The sequence below is a fragment of the Varroa jacobsoni genome, unplaced genomic scaffold (genome assembly GCF_002532875.2).
Source record: "Varroa jacobsoni isolate VJ856 unplaced genomic scaffold, vjacob_1.0 scaffold_291, whole genome shotgun sequence".
In the NCBI taxonomy this organism is placed as follows: Eukaryota; Metazoa; Arthropoda; class Arachnida; order Mesostigmata; family Varroidae; genus Varroa; species Varroa jacobsoni.
The window spans coordinates 146,933-167,178 of NW_019213193.1; the positions used below are offsets into that span (position 1 = coordinate 146,933).

The following is a 20,246-nucleotide window of genomic DNA, read 5'->3' on the forward strand; positions in this document are numbered from 1 at the left end:
CATTTTACTGTATTGTCTACCCAAGAGGTGATTTAACAACAGATGTAGAAAACGCTCTAACTATTCAGTGAACAGATGCATTTATTTCGGTTCCACAAATGCAGGAAATATTTTTCTGTTATAGATATTCGATCGAACAGTCAGGCAATTATATTACGTATATAATGCTGTACCACGTTTCGTCAAGTACATTCCTAGCTATATGTTCTCCAGAAAATACTTGATAAATATAAGCTAACAACGGCAGGAGTATAATAAAACTGCCTTAATCGAATAGGTGTTGTTGTTTTTTTTCCGAAAAAAAAAGTGCAAATAATTCTGGGTACCCATCAAATAACTGTTTGATTTTACTATCAGTTGTATTAATTGATAATCACAAACAGTGTTATTGATGCGTATCTTTTACGTACTTGGAAGGATATCGCTACATCGCCTGAGCACGACTCTCAGTCGAAGAGTACTCAATCAATTGAAGCCGTAACATGAGTTTCGATCGCAGCTGCAAGGCAGACTGTTTCATGAATTATCAGAGATGACACGATAGAAAATCGGGTTGTCCTACTTCCGAAGCGAAGCTAAACAGGTTGATCAATGTACATGTATATAAATGTAAAAGTTTCCCAATATTACCTATTATCATACGTGTAATACTTCCTATTCGATACAGCATAATATCAAGCTAAAAAAGATAGCTGACACAATAAGGTATATTCGCATAAGCTCGATTGTTGCAAATGACAATTTTGGGTTACCAATTTGAGACATTATCGATAAACGGTAGCCAAGCTTAAGCCAAGCAGCCGTATTCGCTATACGATTGATCAAATCTGCATAGATAATACTGCAAACGATGAAATATACATATACATCATCGTAGATACGCACCACCCAAACTGACTAGAAGGAAAATAGGTAGAAAGATGAAGGTAAGCGACAGCCAATGCCAAGGGAGTGGCAAAACACCGAATCATGCATAGGAAAAAGCGGGCGATGGTAATTTTCAAAAACGAGCATATTTTGTTCCCGTTTCATGTGATTTCATATCAGGCTGACTTGACGCGGATTTTAAAGCTTTCTGGCGCTATTTAATTGATTATAGATGCACTATTTCTCACGGAATCCATTTTGGCACCTCTGCAAACCGAAATTATTGAATTCTGCTGAGCGTTAGGCAATATGCTACATGTCTATATACATACACGTATAGTAGTTTTTTATGCTAAACTAAACTTCTTATTTATTTCTGTCAGTTGAATACCTCCCTTCTGCATCCTCTTGACTTCGCTGTATAATTACAGTGAAGTCAAGAGAGAATTACGCAAAAAGGGTTCTAATTGCCACGAAAATCTTTTAAGATTTCTGTCGACTGGAACATAAAACACGAAACGATTAGTACAGAACTTAGTTGAATTCGAAAGCTTAGTACAAGGTTTAATCTATTTTTACCAATGTGCTTATTACTTGACAATCATAAGTTCTTTTTTTGACATAAGACAACGAAGTTCCTTTTTACTTAATGGAAGAATCCTTTGAGAGACGCCTCAAAGTTATTGGTAGCATAATGAGTCGCTATCAACAACTCCGCCACGCATACTTAACGTATGTCTCGATCCGCCAGCTAAAAATCTTCAAAGTAATCTACACATACCTTAATCAAGATAACTTAAACATAGCGTTTACAATATGAGATTGTTGCGAGAGAATCCGGTGAACTTTAAGATTCAACAACTTTTGAACAAACAAAATTGGGCTGATAAATATTCCAATCTTCTGAGAACTTCTGAATGAGAATCAGTTGAGTTTGTTTCGTGAGAAATAAATTCTAAAGAATTGCATTTTTTAGTTCCGAAAATACACGCTTGGTGGTCATGTTTTGTTTTTTCGAAGGCCACAGCCAAAATTAATCGAAAATTGCTTAACATATTAAGCTAGGACGTTTTAATGGTGTAAACGTTTCAAGGACGTAGATTGAGGTATTGGAGATCAGCAAAGAGATGCTAAAGCGTGAAAGACTGCCACAATCGAGGAGGCACTCCATGGAATCGGAACTTGCAGTCTAGGGGCTCTGTCGGCTAAAACTGATATTTTGTCCGTAACGTGTTACAGAAGTATTACCCACGTACTGAGAATTCGGATAGTGAATAAAAACAGGTTCCTTGTAGATCGATCTCAGGCCAGTTGGAAATGTATGTTATGTACCCCATGTGTAATTTGCAGGACTTTAGTTAATAGAAAAACCAACCTAGAGCATACGATCGCCGTAGACGAAGCATGATTCAGTCACTGGTGCCAGCCGGACAGACCCCAGGCGAGAGAATGATGTTGCCTTAGAGAGAAATCGGGTTCAGTGGCGATGTCGAGTAGGTCTGAACGTGATGGAAATACTTGCACTATACGTCAGGGGCATTTGCTGGTATAAGATACTCGCCAAAAATGAGACAATCAGCTCAAGGGCTTCATCGACCGCTGGTATGACGATGGAAAGCACACAGTCTGGTCACTTGATGACAACGTCAGACGTCATACTTCAGTTACTTCCTAGATTGTGTACCCAATGTTGGTTTCAACCCGTTTATTCACCCATTCTAAGTCCATATGATTACGGGGCTTTCCGTAACCTAAAAAGAGCAAGTATATCCCACTGTCGATTTATGTCGAGGAGCTGTATATAGATAAATTACAGATGGGAGCGCAAATGGTAGATAGATGGCCACCCATAAGCTGCTAGAGCGCTAGGAGACGTGTGTAAATAATAAGGGAAAGTACCTCATACAAGAATATGCTGTGGTCGAACCCATTTTTAACTTAATTTCGTAAAAGACGATATGCACTGACGAAAATATTCGACATTTTGGAGTAGAATTCGTATGTGAAAGATTTCATAGGTATCACGAAAATAATAATAGACATTTCAAATTTCTTTCAGTCAATTTCTGTCGTCCAACCTTGTTCAATTATCAACATTTTTTTTTTCAGAATTTGTCGTTCTTCGATGCCACTTCAGGTGCCAACGTACCCGTTTACCCAGAATTTTTCAGGCAGACACCCCTTTCGATACTATATAATGATTGTGCACAACTCTATTTTACCGATTGACCGGTCACATTACTAGGAAGCCACAAAGAGTGAAAGTTCTTCTCTAAATTGACCACAACAGAAGTATCGCCCACCTGCGCCATTTCGTCACGCGCCTCCACTTATCGGATGACTAATACCGCCGACGTTGATGTACATTGAGACGATAGCTAAGCGTACAACAAAAAGAGGAATGTAATAATGATCAAATACGTAGGTTTTTATTAAAGATGAGGTAGTACTCATGAGCTTGGTTGACACTGTCTCTTACAAGTGTCACCCTCTGCTCCGGTGAATCCACCGGTACATCTAAGAATAAGTTCTCTTCGCGTCTCTTTAGTACTTGATGTTGCATTTTGCGACAACCGTAAGACAAACAGTCAAGGAACGCTCAGAGCAAAAAAACTTCTTTTTTTTTTTCGCATCGGAGGGAAGAGTTGGTTTTGCTTTCGGGCCTACTTAGACTTATAAAATTAACTAACTGCGAACGTATTCTATTCCTCTAAAAAAATGTCTAGCGTGGAGTTACTACCATGAATGCTATTGTAGTTGAATAGCGATGAAAACGACAAAAACTCAACGTGTTTTTCGGGTTATACTTCAAATTAGAGAATGCAGCCCAACTCTTTGTTACAACAGTATGTGCGGATGTAAACCTTTTTATTAACTAATAACGTTAATATGGTGAAAAGAACTAAGTAAATTAGTAAAATTAATTAAAAATTACTCAATAAGTTTGTACGAAAAATGACTAACATGACTGCTATGAGACGTATTATAAATATAATAACTGTATCAGTCTTAATTGCGGTATATATACTACATTAACATCCTTCGCATGCTCATCCGGTCTAATCATCGCTTGTAGAATCTATAGTTCCCTTCATAAACCTTATACGACGAAACATAACAAACGTTTAAAATTTTTTTAAAATTCATATTTTAATTTTTTCTCATTCTCTTGATTTGGTTTATGACCATCGTTTGACATTTAAAAATATGTACACCGATGAGGAGATTTGTAGTGATAAATGACCCATTAAGCTAAAACTGACTTGCCGGACAACATTACACAAAAAAACTGTCAGTGCTGAGTAGTATTTTTTTCTATCTATTCGCCGCTAAATCATTACCATTGCAACAGTGTACTCACGCTAATCGAACTAGCGAATTCTTATTGGCAACTATGGCTATATAGGCCACGTCGTAACGGCTTGGCGGATGTTAGTTTCACAGCCCTTCAGCAAACCTCGAACGAATGCCCGAGAGACAAAACACTACAATTGTTTCCCAGATAAATATTTGCAATAACTGGCAGAAAAACAAACGGTTCGCCTGGAATGTGACGAGGTCTGGCACATATATATGATTACCGTAAGTTAGTATTACAAGGGATCATATATTAACACGAAATGCATGAGCACCAATTGCACGGGGTCTAATGCGCGCTTCTGTAGGAATTACGTCAAGCGTGGGCGCAGAATGCCACCAAACATACAATGGAAAATCGCCTTTCTGAAATGACGGCAAAGCGTTAATCTCTCGATCGTTTTAGGCGACGAATATTGCTAGAATCTAATGTTTAAACTGAACGACCGAGTGCAATAAGGATAATGATAGTAGTAATAATAATAAGGACGAATTCTCGCAGCCATTCCTAGTAACAATAATAATAACTATGACCTGAGCCGTGTTTTACCTCGTAACCAGTTTATAGGCGATCAGTTTATAAGTAATGGGGTAACGTATCGTGATATTAGGGAATTAAAACCACACCGGTTACATCACATACGTAGAGAAACAAAGTCCACAATAGTTTGGCACGCCGACCGTATCAGCAGCATACAAGAAAATTCCACTACCCTGGATAGTCTCAGTAGCTGCGAGCCGAAAAAGGACAGTTCAAGTGTGTATGTGCTATATGCGTTTCTATTTATTGGCTACGAACAAAGGATGTCGGAATAATTTACACATTTAAAGGTAATCACAGCATGACAAGTTTCTGGATTGACGGTGTCGTTTTCCATATGCAATCAAAGGCTTTCTCATACAGAAAACTTCTATGCATTCGTCCACTATAAAGTTGTAAAGTTCATGTGGGCGTTTGTGCAACTGGCGTAGACAGACGGCTACAGAAGAGAAGTTTGTGTTGGTGCAACTGGCGTCTGTCAAACTGAACTGACACGCGATTTAAATGTACTGCGTGTGGACACGTCATTTTCCGCCAACCGCGTTATGAAATTGGGCACATAGACCTAATGCACTAACCAGGTCTCTGTTTACAGGAGATGGTATAACCTTATGCTATACATATGCAGAGGCAATGAATTATCAGGCTGGAAGCTAATCAAAATGGGATAAAATGTTGAGTAGGTTATATAAATGGGAAACAATTCTAAAAACAGATAAACTGAATAAGCGCGGGTACGACACATATATTTTGCCGTGTTTGCTCACTCGATGATTATTATATATATATATATATATATATATATATATATATATATATATATTTCAGTTTGTTCAACCGGCCATAGTCTAGTGAGAGTTACACAATGGCGATTCTCTTTTTGTCTAATTATTGGCATAAACCGTGCATATCAACATGGTGGCCTGAACGGTAATGTGTTTGCCTAATTTCTGCAAGCAGTAGACTTCGGCTACATACCAAGAGGTAGTGTGCTTACCCTTACAGTTCGAAACTTAATACCTGAGAAAATTAATTGTTTCGTAGCTATGCAAGTCTTTCGCTGTACTTTAGAGATAACATTCATCTCAGTTCACTCAAGTAGCATTCTAATGCGACATATTTTATGGATGTGCATTTGACATGATTTTAAAAAATAACTGCAGATGTAAAACAGTTATATCTAAACCTATGGGGAGTTTTAATTTTCCTGTAGAAATATGTAGATCGGTAGTAGCAAATGCGGAAAGTCTGACACACCTTTCCTTGTCATAAAAATTTCAGCTTTTGGTTCTTATAAAGCAGGTCGGACCTTATAAAGCTACGAAAGTAAATCAGGCTCAACTTGACTGGATGATTGCCTGGAAATATTGTCGGGGTATCGCTACAAAGATAAAGCGCTCAGATTTTGTGCCTGTATCATGTTTCGGTACCAAGAAAAAGTGGAATTATCTCTTTTAGAAACTAATGCCAAATATCTCGCTTTGCGGTATGAGGCTTGTAATGAATAGATTTCGATAACATTTTGCCCTATTTCCTAAAATTTACGAAACATGGGTGCAACACGTGTAGACGATAATTCTAAAACTTTTGTGTGTTAATAGGTGGCTTTAGATGCTTGAATATTTGACTTAAAAAATGGGTGCCGGGGCCGCAGAATTTTATCAGGCTTTACGATCACGTTCCTGCGGTAAGTAAGCTAAAAGCTAGGATTAAAAGTATGAACAATATGGCCAATTATTCAAACCAAAAACAACTTCTTGTAGTAACCGATTTCGTTGAAAATATGCGTACATTGCGGTCATGACAGGTTTTAGTAGAAAAAGCTGGTCTTTGTTACACGTTTTGGGTCAATAAATAGAATGTCAGCACTTCTTAGCATGTCGTAGAGATTGAACCCATGCGCTGAGGAAAGATGACCAATAGATAACAAGTTCTAAGATTCGGCTCTCTAATAGCCGAAAAGTATATCTAAAAAAATAATTTTTTTCGAATTTCTTGCGTATTTTACGTTTGATAGAACCCATCAGGTACAAAAAATAGCTATGACGCCTATGCATATGCATTTCGTCACTCTACAGGATCGCACTTTTCGATGCACAACGAGACAATTGAAACATGATTAATTTGACATATATGTACATAGTGTCGGGTAATTATAAATTGGTTAAAGTTATAAAATTTTTTTAAAGGCCGAGAAAGGAGACAGATATAAAAGCGACGGTTTAAAGGTAGACGGAATGAATGCGTTCTGATCTTCCACGATACAATAATAGAACCATAGATACAAATGATTCTAATTAGCAAAAATTTGTTTTACTTCACATTTAATTGAACCTAGAACTATTCATTTTGCTATGATATAAAATGGAACGAGTGTATCTTTGTTCAAAGATTTTATCCCGAATTAGTATACGTGAACGAGCTTATGGGTTGGTGTCTTTCGACAACCATAAGCCTAGCGGACTTAAGCGTGGACAATAGCTGGTCGAAAATAGCTTATTTGAATCGCATAACAATAACAGTAGCAAGATTTTCCAACACTTATTTCGACGGGGTACCGTGAAATTAATTAACAGATACACACGGCTCGTCAATTCTCGATCTTAAATGATAGTTGTAGTTATCAAGTCTTTGCGTGCACGTTAGAACTTTTCTTTTTTTAAAGAAAATAAAGAAATAAAGAAGATTATCAACTTTTTCTTACGTTAAATGGAAAATGAAAGTAAGCTTACAGGTGCGTATTATAAATTATATGCGTAAGCTTAGGAAAATTTCGTTATATGATACCAGTGAACGTAATTGTTTTCTTTATAATAGATCGACGTTCGCCTAATTTCAATTATCGGCAGTTATTGTGTTAATAAGTCAACATCACCGCTACACAAAATTGCAATGATAGTAACTGAAAGGTGACGCATGGTTTGAAAGCCGACTTTGATAGATGATTATGGTTGCCATCGGCTTGTCTTTCCTCCATATTGTTTCGGATATCAAACGTCTGTAACTTCAGGGCTTTTCGAATGCTAGAGAAGCCAGGCGTCTATATATTCCAAAAGCCATACACACACACGTTGTGAGGTTTCATGGAAGTTACAGGAAATTCTGGCTACAGACAAACTTCGCAACGGCCGATACGGACACAGCATCAGCAGGCGATATTGGTCTTGCTTCCTCTCCCCCTTGAGCCGTCCCTTAGGCAAAATCACAAGTAATATAACTTGCTCTTTAATTTCGTTTTTCTTCTATGGGTGGTTCTACATTGCATCCATGCTTATACGTAAATTTCACGCCAGTTTAGTAGTAGTCATAAGTCCATTGTATAATTTCGTACTTTTCACAAACATAAATGGAAGCATCGGTTCGTCCGAATACATAGACTACTAGCGAGCTATTCTACATACCTATGTAAAATTGCCTTTCGGTAGTCATAATAAACAAATAACAATGAAATGTATATGCTTTTTAGCGAAGATAAAGGATCTCGACACAAGCCAATGAGAAGTAGAGTTGATGATGATCAACATAAGTAATCGACGCGTAGGACAGGTTAAAATGTGTGTCTACGATGATTTACAGACAAGCAAAATAGGCTCAATACGCTTACTGTTAAATTGTTTGTAAAACTTTGTTTATACAATAGCAAGCTTTAAATAAAAAAAAAATGCATAAAATAGAACCTTTGGAAAAGATTTACCTACAAGCCTTCTTGCCATTACAATAAGTGAATTTTCTACGTAAAGGTCCTTCTCCTAAAGGAAATTAAATGTAGATAAACTGAAATGAACTTCGTAAGTAATTTTCAAAAAGAAGAGTCTACGATTTTTCTGATATTAGCTCGACGATATTAACGACTGTAAGGCGTTTAAGATCCTTTATAACTTTCGGCGTATATTGTTTAATTGAGATAGGTCACCGTAAATGTTGAAAATATCAACTTCGCTGGTGTTAGTAAAGTATATGAACATCTTTTGAATAAAAATATTTTTTTACCATGTTCAGAAGAGCATTCGATGGGGTTGTGCACAGAAAGTCAAGTAATGCATAACAACCTACGAAAAATATCTACATAAATTATGCAGGAGATGGTATATCGACGGACCTAGTTGTCAAGTAGTTGGAAAACGCTTCTTGAACAAAAACTTACTCTAAATAAAAAGGGGGCGCAAAGCATTTCGAGCATCTCAATAAACGCCTTAACTGAACTGCATCGGGAACACGTTTTTGAAATGTTCGAAATTTAGATTATAGGAAACAACTGAAATTATGTGCGTGTGACCAGCTCAGCCCCATTAAAAAATTAGCTCTTGCATTTTTTAGGAAGAGCTATCAAAATGGCTTCTGTGTGCTATTGCATGCGCCTAGTATTTTTATTTGTGGGAAAAACTTGGAGTGCCGTTAACATGTTCCGTAAAAGATGCACTAAATCTACATTCTGGATTAAAACAAAGGGTAAATAATTAAATTTGACAGTGTAATTTATGTCATTCGTTATAATCTTTTTGCGTTTCATCGTGGTAAACTCTGGCATAACTTGTTATTATCGTAACATACGTATCGTTTCACTTCGCCTAACCAGGCATTATTAACTATAAAAATTGATCTATGGAAGCCAACAAGGCAGTTACATCAGTAAGTTGAAAGAAGTCCGAAGAACTCGTTATGAGTCCTACAGGCACTTTTTCATTGTCCCGACCCAAAAATTAAGTAATTTGTGTAGCAAAGATAGCTATTCTATTTTCAGGTTGATTGTATCATTTCAAGTTTTTTCCGTCTATGTGTTTTTCTATTTCTAGCTCTCATGCAACTGCGTACTAGAATCTTATCTTATCAATTAGATCTTCTACCAAAGAGAAGGAAAATGAAAAAACCTAACTTTTTTGATATTTTGATAAACGACTATTATTAGGAGAAATCGCGCATATCTTTCGGAAGATCGTAAGAGATTGATTAGAATTGTCTGATTTGTCTAAGATCCAAAGGCGATTCGAAGGAGTTTTCTCAACAGCATGTAAGCTGTTTATTAGCGTGACTAATCCTATTATCGATGGCTGAACGGCAGATTACAGTACCGCACCTATAGCGATATAGGAACAATTAATGTGATACAAATTAAATGCTGAGATTTAAGCCGTTGTTTATTTTTCTCGTTTCAGGCCATGACTGAAGTGTGATGATCGCGTCGTATGCCGTCGAATGCCGCGCCGCACTACTACGAAGTATTTCAGAAAGTTATAGTTTCTGGCAGAATTTAGCGTTATCTCCCGTAACAACAAATGAGCATTTATCCTTTTTATACCCAATGCAAGTATCATCTTATGTTGACTTTATTCAGCACAGCCGGATCTGTTCTGGTGAGTGGCTCACACTGATTTGCACAATGTCTATGGCGACGGTTTATTCCAATCGTATATTTAGTCGCTAATGGTTGTGCAAATTATCTCCAGGGCGCGTTATGATTGTCCTTCCATCTGTCCTGAACTGTCAGCTCGTGAGAAATGCATAGCATCAATTCTGAGAGATTCCTAATTGAGTAAACGGAGTACCGTGTTTCGGTCAACAATGTGGCCATAGCAGTTCGTTGTTTTAAGCCATAGTCATAATTGATAGTCACCGAATTTGCCGTTTTCAACTTCCTAATTTCTAGAAATTGTAGTTTCATTGAAAGCTGTTTTGTTCATATTCAATCCTTCAAGAATTCAGCTAGTACCCTTACCGTCAAACACAAGGTTCATCTAATCATTTAGTGCTAAATTGCCTCTAAACTTATTGTTTTCTGGTAACAATCGATCAGCTAATAATCACGGATAGCCCAAGGTTTGATGTGAGAGTTTCGTAAATTTTGTCTACTAATGCTAATGCTTTCTAAGAGTTACTCAAATTTTTCCACCACTTAATTGCTTCTGAACAACTCAAAAAAGAGATCGAAAAATTAGACTACTACTGGGTTAGTCAATAAAAAAGCTACCGATACTAACCATTTTTACACATGCTATTTATAGTAATTTTCAGGTGTAGTACTACTAGTCTAGCCAGTACGATTCATATCATTGTGCATGTCACAATGAGACCAACCACTGCTGAGCCTGATACTCCTCAACGACATGCACTAGGCCTTCTCAAAAGGGGTTCAATTGAAGCGAACATTTTTTTCTACTTAGTCTGAAGATCTTCGCAGTCGCATTTTTCAGCACTGTACAATACTCAACCAACGAGGCCATATCAATGGCCACCAATGTTCGGAAATGTACAAATAGATCTACAATGCCTCTGCTTCTACTTGATGATAAGCTGTGCAAAACGTGTCGTTCATTGTCGTAGCCGCTGCACGAACTACTTACCGTGCCTTGTTGTTGTTACGGTCACGATTGTCGTCATTACCATACAAGCTTTATTACCATACAAGCATTATTTTACTATGGGTAAGAGTCAGTACCCTTTGCACAGAGTTACGGTCGCCGCCGCTACCGTATCAAAGAAAATAAGTAATCAATGACATTTTCCATACGAGAAATTCATTTACGCCTTGGTATGAATAAGTTTTACGACAACATTAAACTGATGCAGTATACAGGGCGCACCACCGACTCAACCATTCTACCCGGCAAAAATAATAACAACTGCTAGCTTGCGACCTGTGGTTATATCTCACCACTGAAAGATAGAATTGCCAGTCCGCTTTAAGAACCAGAGCACACATAATAAAATAATAACATTTGCCTTGCAGTAATATTCGACCGTGTTATTATTATATCATACCATCTGTACCAGGCGCATACTGGAATTGTGTCAGTAACAGCTTAGTAAGAGGATGATAACTACCACCTCGCAAATCGCCCCTGTGATAGTTCCAGCAAGCTTCAACTAACATACATCTCAGCAGTATAGTCCCCCTGCAGTACATTTTGGTGGAGTGCTTCAGGTAGTCTTAGGTTATTACGCATCATTCTGGCCTAAATAACGAGCTTTATTGTATATTTAGTCGTTATGTTTAGTAGTATAATTAGATATATAGACCGTACGCCCGGAGGCGATGGATTTTCGTTAAAACACGCAATCCAAAAACTGAATGCTCACGCAGGACTTCACGCTCATTGTGTAAAAATAAAAATAAATAAATAAAAAACAATACCTAGTAAATCAGTTTTTTATCTATTAAACGAATATTCATTTGTGTTACATCGTAGCGAATGTAAAAAATAGGCACCTTATTAAGTAATTGAAAGTCAGGACAGGCTGCATTATATTTTTTTTAGACAAATAATAATACTAATAATAACTGTTATTATCATCATCATTGCAAATATAGTTAGATTAAACTGCTTTAAATATGAGACGATATAATCCAACAATCAACAAGTCATTTATTCTTACGATTCATCATTGCCTACAGTGTTGCTTGGAGGGGCCGCAAGAGGGCGCTACAAGTTAAGCGATAAGACCGCGTACTGCCCTGGGTAGAGTATTAAAAGTGGAGGTAACTGAAGAAATCGGCAGTCCGGTTGGGGCGTCGTACGGACCGAGTGCCAACAGGTGAGAGTTGTGAGAAGTTGGGATCGTGCCAGGCGCGGCAAAATAAGTTGTGTGAAGACGTAACTGTGACCGTGTCAGAACGTAATGAATCGCGCGTATTTCTTCACATTGTTCGTGCTCACCGGGGCGCTGCTTGTAATACGTCAAGCCCAAGGAGGCGCTTCAGGTTTCGACTACAACACTCCTGAGGACGAACTTCTTGAGGTGCTAAACACTCGCTCGAATCGTTATTTCCTTAGCATAATTTTAGTTTCCATAGCTCAAACAATTTTAATTAATCAGAGAACTCGTAAATCGAGAATCTTTTGTATGCATCTGTCTATCAATCAACCTTATCGATAATTACAGTGAAAGAAGCAGTGAACCTATTTAGAAAGCTTATGCTTTCATGGAAATAGACGTAATGATTTTATTCAGGCAATTTCGATTTAGCAGTGATTTACAGAATGGTTGATGGTCAAAATAGCTCGTACAGCTACGTATAGTCATTGTTCCAATTTTTTTTGTATTTTACATATACAAAATAATTTACTCTGCATTTTCTATTTACGAAACATTAATATACTTTACGTCAGTATTATCCTGATTTATCAGCACCAGTCGGACATTTATCCTCAAACTCATTACATCAATATTCGAACCATGTGTAGTAAATATCTTGCTTGCTGATGTTTCGCAGATAAGAAACATGATAGAATTACTTGAAGGAACTTGCTATATTTCTTTCTATAAATTAAATAGAAATTATTTACAATAACGAATACCTCGCTCAGTATATTATGTTACATTGCACAGTATGAACGATACATTGTTTCCATACAAATGTTTGCTTTTCCCTAGAACATAAACGTACGTGCTCCTTAACGTTAATTTCCCGACTTTCAATTCGAGAAAGCTTTAATCTAATACATGAAAACTAAAAATGAAAAAAAAGGATATCCTATTAGCGGTAGAATGTATAATTCAGGCTTTTTATATCGAGTACGCATTTTCGTGTAGACCCGCCTCTATGTGTTCCTTTAACAGTCCGGACCATCCCTATGACGCGGTTCCAATCAGAAGTTTCCCGCAAAAGTAGCCAAACCCCATAATTCGTCTTAAATACATAACATTAATTTATTATAGTGAATACACTAGGTGTGCTATGCAGAAACTGTATTAATATAAACTATCGCTTTTCTAAATTAGGAATATGACTTCATAATAGTGGGCGGAGGTCCAGCTGGTTGTCGTCTGTTCGAAAAGCTTACAAATGAAACGCTATGTGGCCAATCCTATCGAGTTCTTCTTATCGAAGCCGGGGGCAACCCTCCACTCTGGACAGATGTGCCACTTTTCTATAGACGGACAGGATCGCCTGGCTACGATAATGTGATGTGGTGGTTCCCTCACAAGTCAAACGGACTTCATAACCTTGGCTTGTCTAGCAGCCCCACCGTTTTTGGAGGTAGGTTTGTTTTGAGAATCTAAGGAGTTTGGGACATATCGTTTGTTATCAGCTTTCTCAGATATAACTCGTATAAACGCATTTTTTATGGATTTCAAGTTCTAGTTGAAGTTATTTTGCAAGCTTTTTAGTTTTTTTTTTTCATTCTAGGATATCCGACGAGTAGTTTTAGTTGTTAAAATTTAGTATTCCTCAAATGTATGTTGTCAAGTTTTACGCCAGTCAATTGTAATACTTCCGTTAACTGATCGGAACCGAGGCAACTACATTTGTGTTCGATAATTGACTATACTCCACGACAAAGCCTGATAGACAAAACTGTTGACAGGATAATAGCACAAAAGCGAATGCAACGCAAGGACTCTGATCATATTGAAAAGGTCGTCGCAGTTCAGACTGAATTTGTTGCTAAGAATGAAAAAAAAAAACGTATGAAATACTGAAGCACTAAAATGTTATGCTTTATAGGGTTCGTAGATATTATGACATTATTTGAACAACAAGGTAATACAATACGAGAAAATGTTCAAGCAAATGGGAGCTGGTTTCAGTCGTAAAGTACACTTGGTAAGCTTACAGATTACCAACCTGAATCGATCTACGTATTATCTGTACACTTGTGTATGGACTAAAGGACTACCCTTTGATGCATTGTACTTTATTTATTTAGGTTGATTCCTTGCAAGGCTACTTCACGCAGTAATAAAAAAAAAATATTCATCGACAAAGTTTTCTTGAACGTTTGCGTTTTTTATGACCAAAGCCAGGTCTTTTTATATTGCTTAGGGTTGTTTTTGCTCTTATATTAAAATACTTATGTATTTTCTTAAATCAATTAAACGCACTAGCACATCATTTGTTATACCTTGCATCTGGTAGACAAATTTCATTAAAAGTTGTTAAGCCTTTCAAAAGCCATGCCTTCAAGCTAGCTTCAAAATCTAGTTATAGAGTTAATGTTGTTCTTGTGCGCGCTTCGTGTTGATCCTCAGTGAAATAATTCACATTGGACGTGACATGATACAGAAGAAATATAACTTTAGTCAAAATGGAAAAGTATTTTAAATAATTGACCGATCAGCGATGCCTCATCTGGTTAATTTTTGCAACAAGAGTTTTTTCATCTGAGGGAAGTCGAGAACAGCTAGATGGTTCATGCCGAAAATTGTTTTAGACAGAAAAATAGTACAGCAAGGACCTCTTTTGACTTCTTGCATCTTCAGGGAGTATAATTGACTATAATAATCTATTTTACTAATATCTTTGAAAGTACAGGATTTCTTAAACTTGCATGTACCGGATCAGTCATGCGTACTGGTCTGACATTAATCATGTAAGAACTGAGGTCCTGAGAAGACAAGCGTATCTTTACAAAATAGCCCTTAAATTACGGCTTGAAATACCAGTATACACACATGTTCGTACTATTTTCATGAGTGTCTGGTTCTTTTGACAATTTTTTTATGAGGGTCTTCCGCGTCGGCTCGTAGGCATCTTCCTCGGATACTTCAGAAGCCGTCTGGGAACCGATGGACTGTTGATTTTGGCCAACAAATCCTGACGAAGGTTTCCTTCAGCGCGTAGACATTGGACAATGGCTAGTCTTTGCTGATATTTAAAAGGCAAACCTTATGCCTTAACAATGTTGATATAGTTGTTTTCTTTTAAAAAGAAATTATTTTTTTCTATAATAGTACCAAGAATAACAAGTGAAAGCATGCCCGTGGCGACAAATAGCCCACTCAAATTTGTAGAAACACCAATCTCAACAATTCGCTATATATAGTAAGCAGAACAACAGTCTCGCAACAGTTTGAAAAAATATAACTAAATAGTGCAAAAGTCCTCTACATTTACATATTTTTCTTTACTCTCATCCTCATGACATTGGCTCTCTTGTAAATCTATCTGTCTAAGAAGACAGATACATTTAGACAGGTGTAGAACGAAAATTCTCAAATAAAGAACTTGAAATATATGGGTGTAAGAAATCTGTCGATAAGTCCCCTGCCCAGAAACAGTTTTTTTGCACCCTTGTTTACGGGCATGTAAAATCCGTGTCTTGTGCAGCTCATGTCCATATGCCAGTTTCTTACAGACGAATGTGGCTACCACAGTAAATAACAAAAAGGAATTCATGTTTATATTAATTTAAAAAAAAAATGCGCTAATTTTACTTCAAAAACCATGAACTATTGGTTGAAACTGACTTCTTTGCTTTTATCTTATTATTCATTAAGGCTTGCTAACGATATCTTGGATGCATTATTTTACTAGAAAGTGGTTATTGATTTCTGGAATTGATAACTATTATGTACTAACTAAGCTTTGAACTTGTATTCAAAAATTGTAAAGAACCTATATACACGGGACCAGAACTACTTGGGCCTATTGTCGCTTGTACACGCTGCTATTGAGACGTTTGCGCTAAACGGATACGGTTACCCCCAGCTTTGCAAAATCTTCTTAACTTCTTATAAGAAAAAAAAACATTATTTCAATTAATGTGTCGTGTGTTCTAGACATAAAAACATTCGTAGTATTAGTAGAGACCATGCACATATCCCAGCATACATATGGCTGCTACAATCCAAAAGCACTGAAGTAAGAAATTATGTCATTACGTTTTTTTTGTCTATAATAAATGTTTTTTACGCGGAATCGTGATGTAACCTGTTTGACATATTTAGTCTGCCAAATCTGCTTCACCCCGTATCTGCGTTTAAATTTGGTTGAATTGAGCCTGTCATTGTGAAACATTTGACTGTTCGTTTCGCTATGCGGCATAACTGAATGCTGTCAGAGAGTCCATACTTGAAAAATGATTCGATGATACTTCGACTTCTGACATCGACCGTACTTTACTTACTTCGAGCTTACTAAGTTCTTATAGTACCAAACAGCGAATAACTTTGAAAAACAATGGCTAGCCAGATACGAACAATGGGATTGATTATATTTAGGACGACAAAAACAACTGGATGGCCTAATGCTAACATACTATATAGAGTTCAGAATATTAACGTGAGAGAGTTGGTAGATAGTCTTGTCTTCTATCTTACCTACTGGTAGTTCATTCCACTATTTCTCACCCTGCCTTAAATATCGTTCGATCGGCCATCACCTACAAATTACCTCGCATTATGAAACTGCGTAAAACTTTATAAGTGATTATCTAGTAAAAATTGATTTAAAAGTACTTGAAAATTATCTGAGAAATCTAAAATCAATTGAAATATTTCGTTTGTACTTGTTATCATCAGCTAAAGTGCTGGGTGGTGGATCAACTTTTAATGGGGCAGCATTCCAAAGGGGTTGCGCAGCCGACTACGACCGAATCGAACCCGAGACGCAGTGCAAAGGGTGGAATTACAAAGAGGTTCTCAAGGCCTTTAAACACGATGAAAACAACCAGGACCCAGTAAGATACTCGCTTCTTCTTTACATAAATCTCCTTCTAAACGTTTGAAGTGTCTGTTCTTGTAGTGCATTTCTTTTATGTATATGTACGATAAATAATAGTACAGGTAGTGCGAACTATTTGCGGAATAAATAGCGTTTGATTGAAAATAGTAATAATAATCAATGAAAAGGACTATTCTCGCTCGTTTCGTAATTAACAAGAGGCGGCTTCTTAGCTGACCCCGCCTGTCCGATAATCAAAAGTGATAACTACTAATTGCTTTGCCACACCCAACCATTTGCAGAGCATTAGGAATAATGGGCACCATGGAAAGAAGGGCACCATCTGTGTGAATTCGCTTCTATTAGATAATGGTGAGACTGCTGGCTACCATGCCTGGAAAGACACGCTAGAACTGCAAGGCATGCAATATGCTGACCCACATGATGGCACATGTCACGGCAAGGGGTACCATTTTCAAGCAGCATTTTGTCACGGAATACGGTATTCTGCTGTCACAGCATTCGTCACACCATTTTTCCAGGCACGTCGCAACCAGATGCATATTAAACTAAATACACTTGCCACAAAGCTAGTCATAAATCAGTCTGGAATAGTTCCTCGAGTTGTAGGTGTCGAAACGGCTGACGCCACAACGGGTGAAGGCGGAAAAACGTATCGAGCTAAGAAAGAGGTTATTCTCACTGCTGGAGCTCTTAAGACCCCCCAATTGATGATGGTCTCAGGAATTGGTAAATGCTGTTTAATAGATTTTTCTTATCTCTAGAATTGGGTCAAACAACTTAGTTGAATAAAAGGAAGATGTATATAGGGCTAATATGAATTCCTACTTAGTTATATTTTGGACCAGAAATACAAAAACCAAGTTAAATTGTACTTTTGGACGAATATATGAGGCCAAAAAAACGATTAGTAGAGGACATCTTTACTTCAAACAAATTTTCTATTTAAATAAATAGGCATATATATTGAATGAAATGAATTGAAAATACCTCTACGAAACGTAAGCGGGAAACGGGGATACTTACAACTAAAAAGCTATTGTATATCATTGCGGCATGTACTTTGTTCAACATGTAAAAAATCACTTGATTTTAAATATCATCTAGAAGGGCTTTACCGTTCGAGTTACTGCACTCGGCTGCAATGCTGACACTATTATGCCCATTGTTAATTAGTAACTAACTTTAAAGTATTTTTCATTCTGTTAATGTTTTTCAGGTCCTGCAAAGCATCTACAGTCAAAGGGCATTAAAGCCATCGTAGATCTACCAGGCGTTGGCCGCAATCTGCACAATCATCCTGGCATTTCATCATTTTACGTCAAAAACGTGCCAGAGACATGGCTGCCAAATAATACCTGCGAAGACATTGAGGCGTATTTCCGAGGCCCCAATGGGTCTCTCCTTTCCTCTTCCGTAAATATGGTTGGAGTGGCGTACCGCCAATTAGATCGAGTCGATATGAACAGACCACTGGATGATGAAATTTTGAAGAACAATTTTTCTGATGTAGAATATACCCTTTCCGGGTCAAAAGGCTTTGGAGGGCCTTGGTTGGCAGTTGATCCTAAAATTAAGGAAGAGTACCTTGGTCCTCTGAAGAATGAAAACTTCTTGACCGTAAACGTGTATCAGATGCACCAGAAGTCACGCGGGTTTGTAGAACTAAATTCGACTTCAGTGGCTGATAATCCTTACGTGTACTTCAACTACTTCAGTGAAAGGTCTGACCTCGACACGCTGGCCGTCGGAGCTATGAAAATAGCAGAGATGTTACGTTCCCCTCCTTTTGCTCAACATGCTATTGAGCTGTACGAACGGCCATTCCCTAAATGCAAAGAGCACGCGTTTGGCACCCTTGAATATTTCCGCTGTCTAGTCATGTACACGACGCATGCCAATTTTCACTACGCTGGTACAACGAAAATGGGTTGCAACCGCCGAGCCGATCAAGATGTTGTCGTAGATGGTCGATGTCGCGTTTATGACGTTGAAGGATTGAGAGTAGCCGACACAAGCATTGCTCATGCGCTGCCCCAAGGTCACTCGATGGCATACGCCTATCTGACAGGCGCACGTTGCGGCGACTTTATTTCTGAAGACCATTATCGCTGGAAAGGTAATGAGCGTAGGTCTGTACCTACACCTTCAGTCACAGACTACAAAGGCTCGGCTTTTCTATCAGTGCCAAGACAAGCCCAGTGGAATTCTAATTACCGTCAGTGGTAGACGATGAAGAATATTTTTGATAGTTTCGATACCAATCTGTGATTATCACTGAGTCACAACACAAAATTAATGTATTGATTTTTGAAGGTAGTTATGTTTGTCCGTAAAGATATACATATAGTGAAATAGGTTATGCAACATTATGAATAAAAAAAGATTATGGTTAACACTGTATACACATTTCTACGTGTATATGATTTAAGATAGACAATTAACGTTAATAAAAGTTGTTATGTTTTGAAACCAATGCACAACAATTTTGTGCTGCAGATATGTTATGGTTGCAATTTTTGTTTTGTAACATGGCTCCTAGCAGTTATCTATAATCCTTGTCCTCTAAGCTAAAAACATTTTTACCTTCCTGTTTGCTTGCTGTGTTTTGCTCAAATTTTGAACAATTGTGCGGGGTACCGATAGAGAATCATGTCTTTCAGCTTAGGTATCTTTTTTTGGGAAGCTGGTTGCCAATTTATGACGAACGAGGGTAAAGACTTTTGCTAAATAAACCCATTACAACACTAAAATGAGCTAAAAAAGATTTGTCCCAAACTGGTTCGGCCTTAATTTTAAATAAATGATCTTTTATTTTTATTTCTCGCATTTTCTCCTCCCGAATCTCTGTTACAACTTAAAAAACTGTCATAAAGACGTCTGCATGTATGTGTACCATATGCGCCTGTGCGTATTTGTTATGCTCTATAAAGTATGCACCATTTATAAAATGTTGCTTGAAACCACGTAGTAAAATATAATAATTGTTTGTTTTTAAAAAAAAATTGATGTAGTACGAGTATGTACAAAATTAATGCTAACTAATATAATTATTTGCTTATTAAAGGAAATACCCCT

The 20,246-nt window shown here is 37.4% G+C and overlaps 1 protein-coding gene across 1 annotated transcript; it reads left to right on the forward strand.

The window, feature by feature from the left end:
• Positions 1-12,241: 12,241 nt before the first annotated feature.
• LOC111259094 (glucose dehydrogenase [FAD, quinone]) lies at positions 12,242-19,988 on the forward strand. The gene is made up of 5 exons (XM_022830798.2): positions 12,242-12,499; positions 13,484-13,742; positions 17,006-17,163; positions 17,450-17,897; positions 18,388-19,988. The coding sequence occupies exons 1-5, from the start codon at positions 12,380-12,382 to the stop codon at positions 19,395-19,397; spliced, it is 1,995 nt and encodes a 664-aa protein (XP_022686533.1). The 5' UTR covers positions 12,242-12,379; the 3' UTR covers positions 19,398-19,988.
• The last annotated feature ends 258 nt before the right edge of the window (positions 19,989-20,246 follow it).